The sequence below is a fragment of the Prunus avium genome, chromosome 6 (assembly GCF_965620075.1).
Source record: "Prunus avium chromosome 6, drPruAviu1.hap1.1, whole genome shotgun sequence".
NCBI classification, from domain to species: Eukaryota; Viridiplantae; Streptophyta; class Magnoliopsida; order Rosales; family Rosaceae; genus Prunus; species Prunus avium.
In genome coordinates this window covers 35,215,426-35,230,748 of record NC_142289.1, presented here as the reverse complement: position 1 = coordinate 35,230,748, position 15,323 = coordinate 35,215,426, and the positions used below count along the sequence as shown (strand labels likewise).

Sequence of the window (15,323 nt, the reverse complement as noted above, 5' to 3'; positions counted from 1 at the left end):
TGTTGTAGTCTTTTACTTTGACTCGACTGGTTGGTTGGGATAATTTGGGCTCAGACCATTCGGGGCAGCCCAATAATTTTGGGCTGCCGGCACAGAACTAATACATGCATGGAAATATGGGGTATATTAACGATAGTCATTCTATGGGCACCCAATTTTCTCTAGCCACTTGTGTTGACATTTCAAGAAAACGAAATTTGCTTTGATTAGTCAAAACACATTTACAAGTATACCAAAAACTAAAGAAATGTAACTAACTATGTGGATATGGTCAGTGGAAGATGAGATGCAGTGTAATTATCCCCTATATACCATGCACGGGTTTGCATTAACATTAAGCAAACTATTTTTTTAATATATAAAAGCGATGTTAGAGGAAGGGTAAAGCGAAGGAAGGAATTCAAATTAAATGATAACAGTTCTTAATCATTTGAGCTACAAGAACCGAGTACAATTCAAATATTTTTAATAACAATTTAAGAATTCTTAGCCCTTTTTGTTATTCAATAAAAAAAAAACTATGCTTGGAATTAGAATCTTCTTCAATAAAATGAAGAGAGAATATAATTAGACCATTGACCAATTTCTGATATATATAATATTGTTGAGTAATTTTTGTGTTATAATATGTAGGCTTTTTATCACAAAATGTCCATGACGTTTGCGAAACTATCAGATTGCATCCTTAAAGTTTTTTTGTATCACTCATCGTCCCTAACGTTAATATAGGTGCTCTTAAATAGTCCATCTGTCAAAAAATCTGTTAAATCCAGGGATATAATCGTCAAATCAATCCAAAATCATAAAAAATATTTTATAAAAAATTTCCTTCCCTTCTCTCTTTCCTTCTTCTTCTTCTTTCTCTTTCTTTTCTTCTTCTTCTTTCTCTCCGCCAGATTCCTCATCTCTTCTCTCTCTGTTTCTCTCCTTTTTACGTATAAAATAAAGATGTCCCCAGCCAAATTGACATCTCTAGACTAGTTCTGTCCAACTCTCAAACAGTTAAAGCTTTGCCTCTTCTTCTCTGTCACTGTAAGTTGTGAGAGCCTTGAACTTCAAATCCATCTAAGCTTTTGAATTTGCTCTAAAGAAATAGCAACAAGATCTGCATATTTACTCTGCATGAGGAGCCCTGCATACAAACACAGCCGGCCATTTTTCCTCATCTCTTCGCTCGTATTGTGAGAATAATTGTATATATTTGAAGTTTTGCTAACCGGAAGAGGTGTTTGTGGTGGATCGAGTTCATGTGCGGCTAGCTCGAGCCGAAAAAATTTCAATGGCAATTTGCAGTCAGAGGCGCTAGAGGAACTGAATTCGAGGGTGGGATTTATCATGGGCGTGTCCTGTTTCCGAGGAAATACCCATTTAAGCCTCCTTCAATCATACCTTTGACAGAAAATGGTGATTTCAAAACCCATATCAAGATCTGTTTGCGACTGGATAAATGGCAGCCATCATGTAAGGTGCAAGATGTTTTGGTTGATTTCATTCATTCAATGCCCACCTACCCAGATGATGAAGTGTGTTCATTAAAATGCAGTAAGGAAGAAAGGCGTGCCTGGCCATCAAATCGCGTGCGGCAGCCACAAAAGATAGCACTTTTGACTTTGAACGTGAGGGAAGGGAAATAAAATATATATATATATTATAATTTTGGATTGATTTGACGATTATATCCATGGATTTAACAGATTTTTTGACTGAGGGACTATTTAAGAGCACCTATATTAACGTTAGGGATCATGAGTGATACAAAAAAACTTTAAGGATGCAATCTGATCGTTTTGCAAACGTCAGGGACGTTTTGTGATAAAAAGCCTAATATGTATGGATGTTACTGTTGATTTGTAACATTATGTGGTTATTTTCTAGTTACACGTTTTTTTTTATAATACAAATGATAGTCTAAATTACAACCCTCGGTTTGGATAAGGAAGAATAACTCCGAATTTAGTTAAAATTCGGGAATTTAAGATGAGAAATTGACAATTCCCTTGTTTGGCAACGTAAGCGCGAAATTTATTAAATGACACACATAAAAAAATGTGGAAATTGGGGCATTCAATTTCCAAGTTTAATTTCCACCAAAATAGGCTTCATTTCACAATTTTCATAGTGTTGGAATTCATATTTTCAAGTGTGCCAAAACTTAGGAAAAGCAACGCCAAAACTTATGATAACACTCCTCTATACAAATTATCTTATGCCAAATCTAAAAGATGCAAACCATAGAAGGAAGGAGAAAGAGTTCTTCTTGAGTTATATGTCCTCTGCATCAAATCAGATGTTGAAGGCACTCCCAATTGAGAAAAAAAAAGAAGAGTATGTTGTTGATGTTTATTGCACATGGAGAGTGATTTGGTTTGCTAATATGCTCTGTTTTTTTAGTCTGATAATATGCTTTGTTTTTCTTTCTTTCAATAAGTTGACTTATGTAGTTCATCAAACAATATATTATTTTCCTCTTCGTAGAATACATTCTATGTCTGTTATCAGTTTTTTTTTCTTTTGACACAAATGTGAGTTATGAGTTAGAAATCAATTTTTTGAAATATTTAATTTTTGTCATTTACAATTTACATGAGCTATCCAAACAATAAAATTTTCAATTTATGTCATTTACAAAATTTGACATACATAAATCCAAACACTGAAGTCTTCAATTTCTAGAAATTGAAATGATGGAAATCTAAATTCTGTCACTTTAAAATTTTATGTAATTTTCAATTTCTTCATCCAAACAAAAGCAAGGAGATGAGTTTTTCACACACACTATCAAAGTGTCATAAGGATTCGAACTTATTTTTTTATTAGAAAAATAATTCATTGATTAAAACATCGAAGAATACAACCTAAAAAAGGGAAGGAAAAAAACTAGAGGAGCAAAATAGTGGCCTCATTAAAACCTTGCCTTTAAAAACCCCCAAGGGAGGAAATTCCGGTCAAGGAAAAAGAGTACCACAGCTCCCCTCTACCCACAAAAACTAACAACTCATTCCCTCCCAATCTTTTGCTAAGAAGGCCGATAACCACGACAGCACAACATCATCCTAAACAAAAAACTGCCTGTGTCGCAGACCAAATTGAGCTAATTCATGAGCAACAACATTGCCCTGTCGTGGTTGATAGATGACATTCACAACATCTACTTGCTCCATTAACCAACAAAGGTCGCCGACAACATTCCCCACATGACTCCACCAGTCACCTTGACTCGATAGAATAGACACCAATTCCATTGAGTTAGAAGCAAGGATGAGTTGGCGATAGCCCCGTGAGAGCAACCCTAACAAACTCACTCTGGCAGCCATTGGCTCGGTCTCTAAGACATCCAGTCCCAATAGCCTTTCTCCCGCAAATCCAAAAAGAAAGTCGCCATTATAATTTCATAGGCATCCTCCCACTCCTCTTCGGCTTCCCTTCTTGCTCACTGCCCCATCAACATTAAGGACTACCAACGGGTAATGGGGTTTAATCCATCGAATATGTCGGGGTTCCTTAGGTGGTTTCACAAGGGCATTACACTCCTTATATCTCCTTGGCATTTCAAAGGTCCCCTCCACCACGTCTTTCAATTTACACACATATTTCCCATGTAGCCAGTCATTTCGTAGCTGCCAAGCTTTCCAGCACAAGTATGCAAATTTTTCTAAAGCCAAAACAAAGAAATTCTTAGCTATCATATCAAACAAATAAGCAAATAAGCCTTCATTTGCCACCTCGCTAGCTCCAAAAACTGAACAACACCAGAATTGCTTGATCTTTTTGCAACTCCATATTGCATGAAGTGAATGTTCTCCTTTTTTCACACATCTTCCTCATAAAGGGGATTGCAGTACATGTCTCTAGAACAAATTAAAAGCTATTGGTAACACGTTTGAGCAAGCCCGCCAGATAAAGAACTTAATCTTGTTTGGCACCTGTAACTTCCAAACTTTATTCTAGAAAGCAATTTGAGGACCCAAATCAGACCCCCCCCCCCCCTCCCCCCGCCGCCGCCGCCCCCCTTCCCTCACTTCATCTACCCACTGTAACTCACACTGGTGTAATGCAATACGATAACCACTGTTTACAGTATATTTTCCATTTTTTGAATAAAACCAGTACCTACTATCCTCCACCTATACAAGAGAACCCAAAGAAATTCTGAGTATCGCTGCTTGATCTTCGTCCCCAAATAGGCTTTCAAGTTTTACCATATCCCATACCCCGAACCAGTTAAAAGTTAAGAAACAATTGCATCTGGTCGCACTCCAGTGGTGAATAATGGCTTAAAAATGGATGGTTTTGGAATATGTCGATCTTGTAATATCCTTACTGGGCTGCCATTGCCGATTCACCATACCATGCCTTCCTCAATAACTTGTCTCCCCCACATAATAGATTTTCAAATTAAAGAAGGAGAGTTGCCAGTAACAGCATTCATAAACTTACTATGCGGAAAATACCTTGCCTTGAAAATTCTTCCCACCAAGGAGGACGAGTTCTCTAAAAGGAGCCATGCTTGCTTTGCTACCATTGCTTTGTTGAAAAAATTCTTGAAACCAAGGCCCCCAAGACATTTTGGTTGACATAATTTCCGCTAACTCATCCAATTTCCTCTCTTTCCTTCCTTTCCCCACCAATACTTGGCAATCATAGCCGATAGCTCGTGACGGAGGCTTTGCGGCACTTGAAAAACTGTCATTGTGTAAGTAGGCAGCACTTGAGCAACTGCTTTGATGAGCACTTCCTTTCCAGCAGTTGACAAAAGCTTTAAATTCCATCCATGCAATTTTTTTCCAAAGCATCTCACGAACATGACTAAACATTTGGCTTCTGTTGCGCCTTGCGAGAGTGGGCAGTCCCAAATATTTTTCATGGTAGTCCACAATCTTCACCCCAAGAAAAGAAGAAATCAAGTGCTTCATGATAGGATCAGTGTTGGGGCTGAAACAAATGGCTGACTTATCAAAATTGACATGTTGACCTGAAGCCTGTTCATAGAGTCGAAGGATATGCTGTGAACAATCAAAGAGATGAGCATTACAAAATAAAAGATTGTCGCCGGCAAAAAATAAATGTGAAAGGGTAGGAGCTCCCTGGTCAATTGAGACTCCCCAAATTCGTTTTGCATGTTGCGCACTAGTAAGCAAAGTTGATAATCCTTCCGCACCAATAAGGAAAAGATATGGTGAGAGAGGATCACCTTGTCGTAGTCCCCGAGAAGGCACAATCTTTCTAGTAGGTACCCCCAATACTTGCACTGAGTAGGTGACGGTTGTTACACAATCCATTATCAAAGCCACCAATCTTTCGGAAAAACCCAATTTGTTAAGCATCACCCCTAGGAAGCCCCACTCAACTCAGTCATACGTTTTTGACATATCAAGTTCCAAAACCATCTTCTTCAATTTACTTCGACCCCGACGCTTGATAACATGAATGCTCTCAAATGCAGCAATAATATTATCTGTAATCAATCAAAGTGTGATTTATGTCTTTAACACTAGCCCCACCATTGAGACAAAAAGCCACCACCTCATCTCCCAACAAATCCCAGTATTTTTGATAAAACAATGCCGTCATCCCATTAATCTCCGGAGATTTTGTCGGGAACATCTGACCTAGAGTGGACTTAATTTCTTCCCTTGTGAAAGGAAAGAAAAGTTGCCTTTGCTGCTCTTGAGAAACCACAGTCCTTACAACCTCCAAAATTTCACCATAAGAATTACTACCATTTGACGTGAATAAAGTTTGAAAATACTTGCAAAAGATGGAGCCAACCTCCTCGCGAGATGTACACCACTGCCCCTGCTCATTAAAAATCCTCTTTACTCTATTTTGTCTCCCTCGATGCTTAGCTTGCTCATGAAAGTATCTTGTGTTTTTGTCTCCAAATTTGAGCCAAGAGACCCTTGACCATTGTTGCCATAAAAGTTCCTCGTGCTCCATCAAAGTATCAATTTCACGTCTGAGGCCCCCTTGAATCTGTAATGTGGCCGAGTTTGGTTCTCATCCCAGTGTAGAATCCAACTGACTCTGTAACCGCTTAATCTTTGTCGGAATATTACCCACTGTTTCTCTATTCCAAGTTTGAAGGGAAGATTGACAGGTCTTTAATTTATCCATCACTGACCCAGAGCTCCCTACCCAAGCATTCAAAATGGTTTCCTGACATCCATCCAATGTTGTCCACATCTCCTCAAAAAAGAACTGTTTCACCCATTGTTGTCCGGTTTGGTGGGGTAAAACATATAAGCAAAGGTAGATGATTCGACACATGACAGTTGACATGCAAAGTGAATATCTTTGGGCATGCTGACATCATATCTGCATTTGCCAACAGCCTATCTAAACGAAGTTGTACATTACCGTCACCCTACTGTCTATTGTTCCAAGTAAACTTATAACCTTTGAACTAGAGTGAGAAAGGCCCACAGTCCTCAATAGCAACCCCAAAATCACGCAATTGTGACATAGGTCTAAATCTCCTCCTCTTATACTCACTAGCCGTTAAAATTTCATTAAAATCTCCCCCCCACCGGCCAAAGTCTAACAACATCCTCTGCAATACGCCGCAATAAGTCCCAGGAATATTTGCTCAAATTCATTTATAGGTTACCATAGAAGCCAGTAAAACGGAAAATGGTATTCACCAATCCCCCAATTATTGCATCAATATGACCTTGCGAAAAGGACTTGATAGTGACCTGGACATCGTGTTGACATAACAAAGCTAAACCTACTGCCATCCCATCACGACCAACACTAAAACCTCTTGAGAAACCCAACTTTCAAAGCACCAGTTCCATTTGACATTCAGTCTTCTACATCTCCATTAAGAAAACTAAACGAGGTTTTTTATTTTTGAGCAAGAATCTTAGAGCCCGAAATGTTCGTGGATTGCCCAAACCACGAACATTCCACACTAGGATCGTTATTTCTCGTGATGGGCCCATGAACTAGGACCCATCACGGATTTTCCAGTTGGACTGGTAGTAACTGTAGATTCTACAACTCCATTTTGCTTATTAGGAACTCCTTTGATTTGGCTTCCTCGAGGTCGAGCACTGCCCACTATGAAACCCCTACTTCTCCCTTTTGTACTTCTTCCTTCTGGGGATAGAGGCTCATGTGAATCGACAGTTTGAGTTTCACCTCCCAAAATACACTGTTTTTCCTACCATGGTGCAATAGGAACATCCCCCCTACCATTTTTCTCCCCAGCCAAGGAATAGGCAGCTATGACTGGCACGTCACGAAAGCCAGTCATAATATCCGTCACAGAGGGCTCAACCTTCCCATCCTCATTAGGGGTAACCATCACTCGTTGTTTCTTGGTATTTTGCTATACTGGTGAGACTTCTGACGCAAAGTCTACAGTCAGACTAGTCCCAACGTATGGAAACTCTTGTATGTCATTTGGGCGTGGTCTCACAACACCAGTAATTTGATTGTGCGGGACCCGAGGTACTCCTTCCCAGCCCATAAGCCTTCCTTTGTGAACCATTTGCAGTACAAATGCTAAACACATCTTTCATCATCGTTGTCCACCTCCTATATTGTCCATTAACCACCGTCCCCGATTGTCGCAATGCACAATTTGACCCAACATGGTCTAATCTTCCACAAAACAGACAAAATAAAGGCAATATTTCATATTCAATTTCATATTCAATTTCATATTGCTTAGCAGGTTCATCATGGGCAAGTGGTTCAGAGATCTTTAGCCCTACCTGAATTCTTAGAAAACTCCCCAAGCAGTCCCCGTTTAAGCAACGGTCCACCTGAACAAAGTTACCCAAAAAATTCCCTAATCTCTCCCCCATTGCTAGCGTAAAAAATATGGGAGGAATACGTCGAACTTGAATCCAAATTTTTTGGAATTCCAATAGAATCGACAAGTAGCGCCTTATCAAAAGTCCAAGGTGACCCTTGCATAACCTTTCGCCGATCCAAATTAGTTTTCAAAGAGAACAAAAATCGCAAATGATCATTAAGTTAGACCGTCGTAAAACCCTCCCTGGTATGTCAAATCTTCTTCATGGTACCTATGAATGACTCCTTATGAATCGATTTGGACGTAAGAAGTCTCCCCACCAGGAGGAACCACTCAGCCTTCAGCGCTCCGAGTTCCTCAATTCCAGCAACCTCGAAAGCTTTAGCATCCGAGATTGCCAGAGTGCTCGTCATCCCATTCGCCAACTCATCCACAGTCTCCATTGCCACGTCTAAACATCGATTGCCAACTACAAAAATACATAGACACCAAGTCTAAAGCCTCCCAATCGTGCCTTCCCTCTCACTCATAGATTAGGAAGCTCTTCTTTTCAGTCACCGTGAGCTGCAATCCACTAGAGTATGCAAAACCCTAGCAACCGCCATAGACTTTTTCTAAAACCCTAACCTAAAAGGAAGGGACTCGTCACTAGGTATTGTTTCTCGATTGTATGAGAATTCGAACTTCAAACTACTAATCCGCAAGGCAAACCCATATTTTCCTTGACTAGACCCGGCCGCGGTCCCACGTTATTATCACTGATTTTGATAGATGCAATAACCAACTTAATATACCAATATTGAAAGGGTATACTGCCGATTTACCCCCTGAACTTGAACATAATTCTCAAATTACCCCCTGACCTTTTTTTTTTAGTGAATTAAGGGCTCGAATTAAATTTTATTATCAATGTTCCCCCTACCGTCAAAATTCGAAGATTTCATCCATTAATCCGTCAATTTGAGGGTTATTTTGGTCATTTCAAGTTTGGTAGGGTTGGACAGTCACCATCTCCATGTTCATATCTCCCTCAGCCCCCTTCCCCTTCTTGGACCTGCAACAGCCCCACCCCACCCCACCCACCCTCCACTCCATTGCCTAGCCCTCCTAAACAAAGTTTCGCAGCACACCCATCCCTCCCAAAATAATAAAAATTAAAAAATAAAATTGTGACTATCAACCAGACCCATACCTGCAACCCACGACCACCTCAAGCACAAAATCAAACATGATATCTCCCTTAGCCCTCTTCCCCTTTCTTGGACCTGCAACAGCCACACCCCACCCACCCTCTGCACCATTGCGTAGCCCTCCTAAAAAAAATTCACAGCACACCCATCCCTCCCTCAAAAATAGAAAAAAAGAAAAAGAAAAAGAATTGACCTATACCTGCAACCCACGACCACCTCAAGCACAAAATCAAATCTGAAATGCCCAATTTCTCTTTCTTTCTCTCTTTTTACCCAATCCCTGACAGCCACAACCACCCTCACCTCAATCTCTTTACCCAACCTCTCAAATTCAAACGGCCATTGGAGCTTCATGAATCATGATAATTCCCAGAAGCCACTTGTGCCAATTAGAAACATAGAACATAGAGTAGAGAAAAAGAAGCACAAACCCTACCTCCTGCAACAAATTCTCTAGAAATTTCAGCAGCCCCACCCCTCTCTCTCTCTCTCTCTCTCAATTTCATTTCCTCATCCTCTCTCCCTTCTCTTAATTCCCACCCTCGATTTCTTCTTAGCTCCCTAATCAAAGAGGTTTTGTGAGGTGGGTCAGGGCTACTGGGTTTGAGGGTTTGGGAGGTGCGCAAATGGGGGAGATTAAGGTGGAGCTGTGGGGGTGGGGAGGCGATTGGGGGCTGGGTGGGTAGGGTTTATACGCAGGGGAGGGGGCTCTATTTATTAAAATGATTTTTTTTTTCATTTTATATGTCATATTATTTTATTTTACAGTATTTAATTATTTTTAATATATGAAATGACCAATTTGCCCTCATATTTAACGGCAAATTGGATGAAATGTTGATGATTTAGACGGCAGGGGGAATATTGATAATAAAATTTAATTCGAGCCCTTAATTCACTAAAAAAAAAGGTCATGGGGTAAATTGATAGTTATGTACAAGTTCATGGGCAATTCGGCAGTTTACCCATATTGAAAAACAAAACGTAAATACAACTGTTGCTTCCCAATCCTTCCCTCTTCGGTTTTTGGCGCCTCGTCCTCTCTTCTTGGTCGTTGAAACTTCAACTAAAATTCTGCACATGGTGGCTCAAAATGTAAAACAGAAGAAAATTAAACAAATAAAAAAACCGTCGGATTGGAACCTGAAGCTTGAAGCTTGAAGCTTGAAGACAGTGAAGAGTATGAGTCTCCATTAAATTTAACACTCAGAGTTTGACTTTGTCTCCTCTTTCCCCAACCAAAACTGCGAACGCGGCAATGCAATGACGTCATCGTCGTTGTATTCCTCCTCCGTCTCATCGGCGGTGGACTCAATCTACACCTCGCTCGCCGACCTCTGTGCCCCTCACTACCACCAATCTCCCTTTGACCTTCCTCGCCGCTTCTCCGGCTTCGCTAATCGCCTCCAGCTGTCACTCACTCACCTCACCCGTGCCACGTCATCGCTCGACGCCCTCCCCCCCTCCGTGCACACCGCCCTCAAGGGAATCGCGGCCGACCTCGCCGCCGCGCTTGAAACGCTGTCGTTTTACAGAACCAAAGGGAAGATTTCCGTCCTCATCAACTGCCTCTCCCTCTGCGATTCCCTCGGAGACCGTACGGTCGCCATCTCTGGATGGCTCGCCCTCCTTGACCTCGCGATTCAGGACCTGAACATCCCCGATCTTCGCAAGAAGATCGCCGATCTCTCCAGAGATATGAAGCAAGCTCACTTCAAAGTAGGTCAAGTCAATCCGTCTTCGAGTTTGATTCAATTATTCTGAATTTTATTTTGAAATTGGGGATTTTGATTTTCTAGGTTACGGAGAAGGAAGAAAGAGTTCATCATACACTACAGAAAGAAGGACGAACGACTCAATCGAAGACGAGCAAAGCCGTGGAGAGCGCGATAATCATGGACTTGGCTCGAGCGCTCGGCATCGACCCTGAGAATCACGACGAGCTATCCAAACAGATCAGGCTTCTCAAAAACGACGTCGCCAGGTCGAATTCGGTGTCGGAACGACGGATTCTGGTGTCGTTGGAGAGGATTGTAGATAACTGGGCCATACGGCCCAATATCTCGGCTTGGAAAGCCGGGATGGAGTTCGAAGACGACGACGTTCACATTTCGCCGTTTAAGAATTTTCTGTGTCCGTTGACGAAGGAGGTGATGAGGGACCCAGTGGTGCTCCAATCGTCCCAGACTTACGAGCGGACCGCCATTAACTACTGGTTCGAGCGGTGTCTGGAGGACGGTCGAGACCCGACTTGCCCGGTCACAGGTGAAGTTCTCGGGTCACTGGAGATGAAGCCGAACATTGGACTTGCTGGGGCTATTGAGGAGTGGGTCAACAGGAATGTTGAGATTCTGGTGAAGATTTCAGTTCAACATCTTAGCAAAGAGCCTCCTGTGGTGGATTGTTTGGAGGGAGTGTTGGATAATGTTTATAATATCTCAGAGGAATACCCCAGTTGTAGGTATAAAGTTAGGAATGCTGGGGTTCTTGTCCTCATTGTTAAGATGCTCAGAAACAGTTCCAAGAGTATTGGGACAAATTTGAGAAGCAAAGCTCTCATGGCTTTGCTTAGCATGGCCAAGGATGAAGAAAGCAAGGTGGGTTTTTTTTGTCACTTTCTCTAGTTTTTTGGCGCTTGTATGAATTTCAAGACTCAAACCAGTTCTTATTGATTATAGTCATTGATATGTGCACAAGCAAGTAGCTTAAGATTGTTTCTAAGTGAGTAATAATTAGTGGGCTGAGAAGGGGAAGGTAGAAGGAACCAGAAGAACAAATTTTCGTGGTGATTTTAATCCTTGAGATGCTTTTCTTTAAATCATGGTATACTCTTTCATGCTGAAGTTTTTGCTCCACTATGCCTAATCACAGTTTCTTGTCATTGTAGCTTTTTGTATTTGATTTTTGTATCTAGTAGGACCTTGTGGTGTGTCTTACATTTTGACAAGTTTCTAATAGAATGTGTTAAACATTATTAGAACATCATGCTTCAAGAGGGTATCACTAGATTGGCCATACATAGTCTTATCGGGAGCTCAGAGAAAGAGAAAGAGTATGCTGTGAAATTGTTACTTGAGTTCTCTAGTGACAAAGCTTGTTGCATTAAAATTGCAACAGAAAAAGGTGCGCTGGTTCTTCTCTCAAGCATGGCAGGAAACCTAGAGCATCCTGGTTTATCCAATTTAGCCGACGAGGTATTGAAGCAGATGGAAAAGGTGGAGGATAATGTTCAGTATTTAGCTGCGGCAGGGAGGTTTGAACCCTTGCTTACTCGACTTTGTGAAGGTATGCCTTCTATTAGCTTTTACTTGTCCTTCTGAAAATCATTACATTGTCATGGATTACATATAAAAAATCAATTTTGCAAGTTTATTGTACAAACTAATGGAATCAAAACAGGAGAGCTGGAGAGATCCATCCTTTTTTTCCCTATAGACTGCACAGTGTATGGTGTGATTTACATTCACATGTTATTATGGAATCTAAAGTCTTTTTGTCAACAGGTTCTGACGATGTCAAAATTGAAATGGCATTTATGGTGGGAAGTATGACCTTGACAAATAGCAGCAAGGAACAAATAGCCAGGCAGAGTGCGAAAATACTAATTCAGATGCTATCCAAACCAGAAGGAAGAGCAGCAAGCTTGCAAGCACTGTACAACTTGTCAGGTCTAGATGACAATGCAACCATCCTTGTAGATTCTGCTGTACTTCCCGCTCTTACAGATGTCCTTTTCAAAAACCAGGATTCTTCGCCCGAACTGAAAGAATTGGCTGCATCAACAATGGCTAATATAGTATCAAATCCAGGGAGCTGGGAATTGGCACCTGCTGACAAAGAAGGGCATCCTGTGCAGTCAGAATCATTTATATATAGTCTTTTGAGGATTTTACCTCTAGCATCCCCTCAATGCCAAATATCTATTCTCCATATCATATACGGAATTGCATCGTCCCCACAGGCATCAGGTTTGTTTCATTTAGTTTATGCATTAAATAATACTTTCATTAGTTATGGAATCATACCTTCCTATATATATCTTGTTATATCAATCTCTGCATTTAATTTGTGTTCACTGCTGTGTAAGTTCGTGCTTTTTTATTTTCCTAAATTTATTTGTTTGAAAAAGGAATCAGGAAAAAACTTTGTTGATGCAGTTAAACGAAATCCTATTATAGTGACTGGGTTATATGTTGTTTCCCAAAGAAGGCCAAATCCAACATATTACTGGAAAATTGGCTTTCCATAAATGATATTTGAAAGAAACAAAGAAGATGATCTCCATAATTGGCTTCCCAGAATAATTTGAAAAAACAACCTAAACCTCTATGCTGCAACAGCAGGAACAGGGCTCAAGTGAAGGATCTAATTTTTAACATCAACATGACAGTGGTTACCTTTGTTTCTCTTCTCCTTTACATTGTTGCCTCTGGATCTTAAGTTCTATAACCAAAATCTAATTGTATAATTGTTGTGCTTTACTCCTGATCATATATACCTGTGTGGGCTTGCTGCTGATAATATCATAAAATCCAAATTCTAGGAATATGTAAACCACTGTAGGTGAATTTATCTGCTGAGAATCGGTTTCTATTTTGTTGCTACATTTTATGGTTGTGAATTGTATGCATAAGAGTATCTCTCATAAAACGGAAACTCAGACAATTACCATGTTCTAACATGAGACCCGTGTTTTATTATTTCCATTGGCAGAGTCGGTAGCCTGTCATATAAAATCTGGGGAAGGGATTAAAACCATTTTACCATTCCTTGAACACCCAGAAGTTGAACACAGAATTCATGCTTTTAAGCTTACAAGACTCCTCTCAGATAGGTATGGTCAAGATATAGCTAATGAGCTAAGGCTTTCTACCAGGCTTCCCCTGTGCAGAGACAAACTCTTAGACCACCTTTCAACCGATAGTGAGAGATCCGATGCTGCATGCATACTTGCGAACCTTTCACTCTCTGAAGATGAAGTGAAAACACTCCTGGGAGTTGGTTTTGTAAAATGGACGATTACTACTCTAAAAAACCAGCGCCAAGCTTCCAGTGGGAGGATTTCACGGCCTGCATCAAGCATGTTGGAAGGTCTTCTTGGTCTTTTACTTCACATTACAAGGAACCTTGAGCCCCAAACTCTTGTTACATTCAAAGAGCACAGCCTTATCACTATCTTCCGTGAACATCTTGGTTATCCATCAAACCCAAGAGTGAAACAACTAGCTGCCCTTGGATTGAAAATCTTGTCCGAGTATGGAAGGTCACTAGTGGAATCAGAACGACCACCTCCCCATGGAATGTGTTCTTATCTGGTCTTCATGTGTGGACGCTCTTCTGAAGAACCTTCGACGTGCCCAATACACAATGCTCCATGTGAAGAAGACAGTCAGCTGTGCTTGTTAAAGAGTAACTCCATCAAACCCCTCGTTGATCTACTTACAGACAGCGACACGAGTGTTCAGATTGCTGCAGTGGAGGCACTGTCCACTCTTGTAATAGATACCTCCAGCAGCTTCAAAAGAGCAGTGGACGAGCTCGAACAATTGGGTGTGATCAAAGCCGTGATTTCTCTTTTCATAGAAGTTCGTCCGGGGGAGCTTCAAGAGAGAACAACCTGGATCATAGAGAGAATATTGAGAGTCGACAACCATAGACATTCTCTAAATCAGTCTCTGGTTTGGGCATTGGTGGAAGCCTTTAAGCATGGCAATGCCAACACAAAGAGACATGCTCAAGATGCTCTCACGAATCTGAAACAGTTATCGGCGGTTAGCGGAAAGTCCTCGAATCAAACTCGGGCACAGAGGTAGCCGATGACAGACATGGAATTTTTGTTGTAATTTTTAGTGAGTTTCTCTGTCTCAATTTGTAAATTTACTGTATAGTTGTGCTCTCAGTCGCTCAGTTTTGCATTCATTGTTGTAACTTGTAAGAAATCAGTAGGGTGTTGAGAATTGCGAGCTGCCTGATTTTCATCTTCAGTTAAACTCAAGCTTGATTTTCATCTGCATTAAAATAACATAAAAATAGGAGTCATGCTAGGAAGACCAACTTGTGTACTATCTCTCTAATAGAGGTGGAGCCCACCAATACAATGGGTCCCACGATCTATTAGAGAGATGTTATACAAGTTAGTATCTAAAGTTGATCTCCTAGCATTTTCCTAAAAATAAAGTGTTGCTGCATTTTGGGAACTTTACAAGAAAAGTCTCGACAGCAAAGCAACCAAAAAGGAAAAAAGCCAAAAGCTTGTTGCCGCCACTGTTGAAAAGTCATTATTTTCCGTTCAATATAAGCTCCCCACTAAGAAAAGAATAATCGAATAAAGTTTCAAACAAATACATATATTCCATCGAATATTCTTT

General features: G+C 40.7%; 1 protein-coding gene across 1 annotated transcript; it reads left to right on the top strand.

The window, feature by feature from the left end:
• The first annotated feature begins 9,955 nt into the window (after positions 1 to 9,955).
• LOC110758659 (U-box domain-containing protein 44-like) lies at positions 9,956 to 14,939 on the top strand. The gene is made up of 5 exons (XM_021960570.2): positions 9,956 to 10,674; positions 10,755 to 11,552; positions 11,934 to 12,240; positions 12,459 to 12,923; positions 13,669 to 14,939. Exons 1-5 carry the CDS (start codon positions 10,219 to 10,221, stop codon positions 14,766 to 14,768), a joined length of 3,126 nt encoding a protein of 1,041 aa, XP_021816262.1. The 5' UTR covers positions 9,956 to 10,218; the 3' UTR covers positions 14,769 to 14,939.
• Positions 14,940 to 15,323: the final 384 nt, after the last annotated feature.

Coding starts and splice junctions, on each gene's coding strand:
- LOC110758659 (XM_021960570.2), top strand. CDS start 10,219: ATGACGTCATCGTCGTTGTATTCCTCCTCCGTCTCATCGGCGGTGGAC. Junction 12,241..12,458: donor GCTTACTCGACTTTGTGAAG/GTATGCCTTCTA, acceptor TTTTGTCAACAG/GTTCTGACGATGTCAAAATT. Junction 12,924..13,668: donor ATCGTCCCCACAGGCATCAG/GTTTGTTTCATT, acceptor TTCCATTGGCAG/AGTCGGTAGCCTGTCATATA.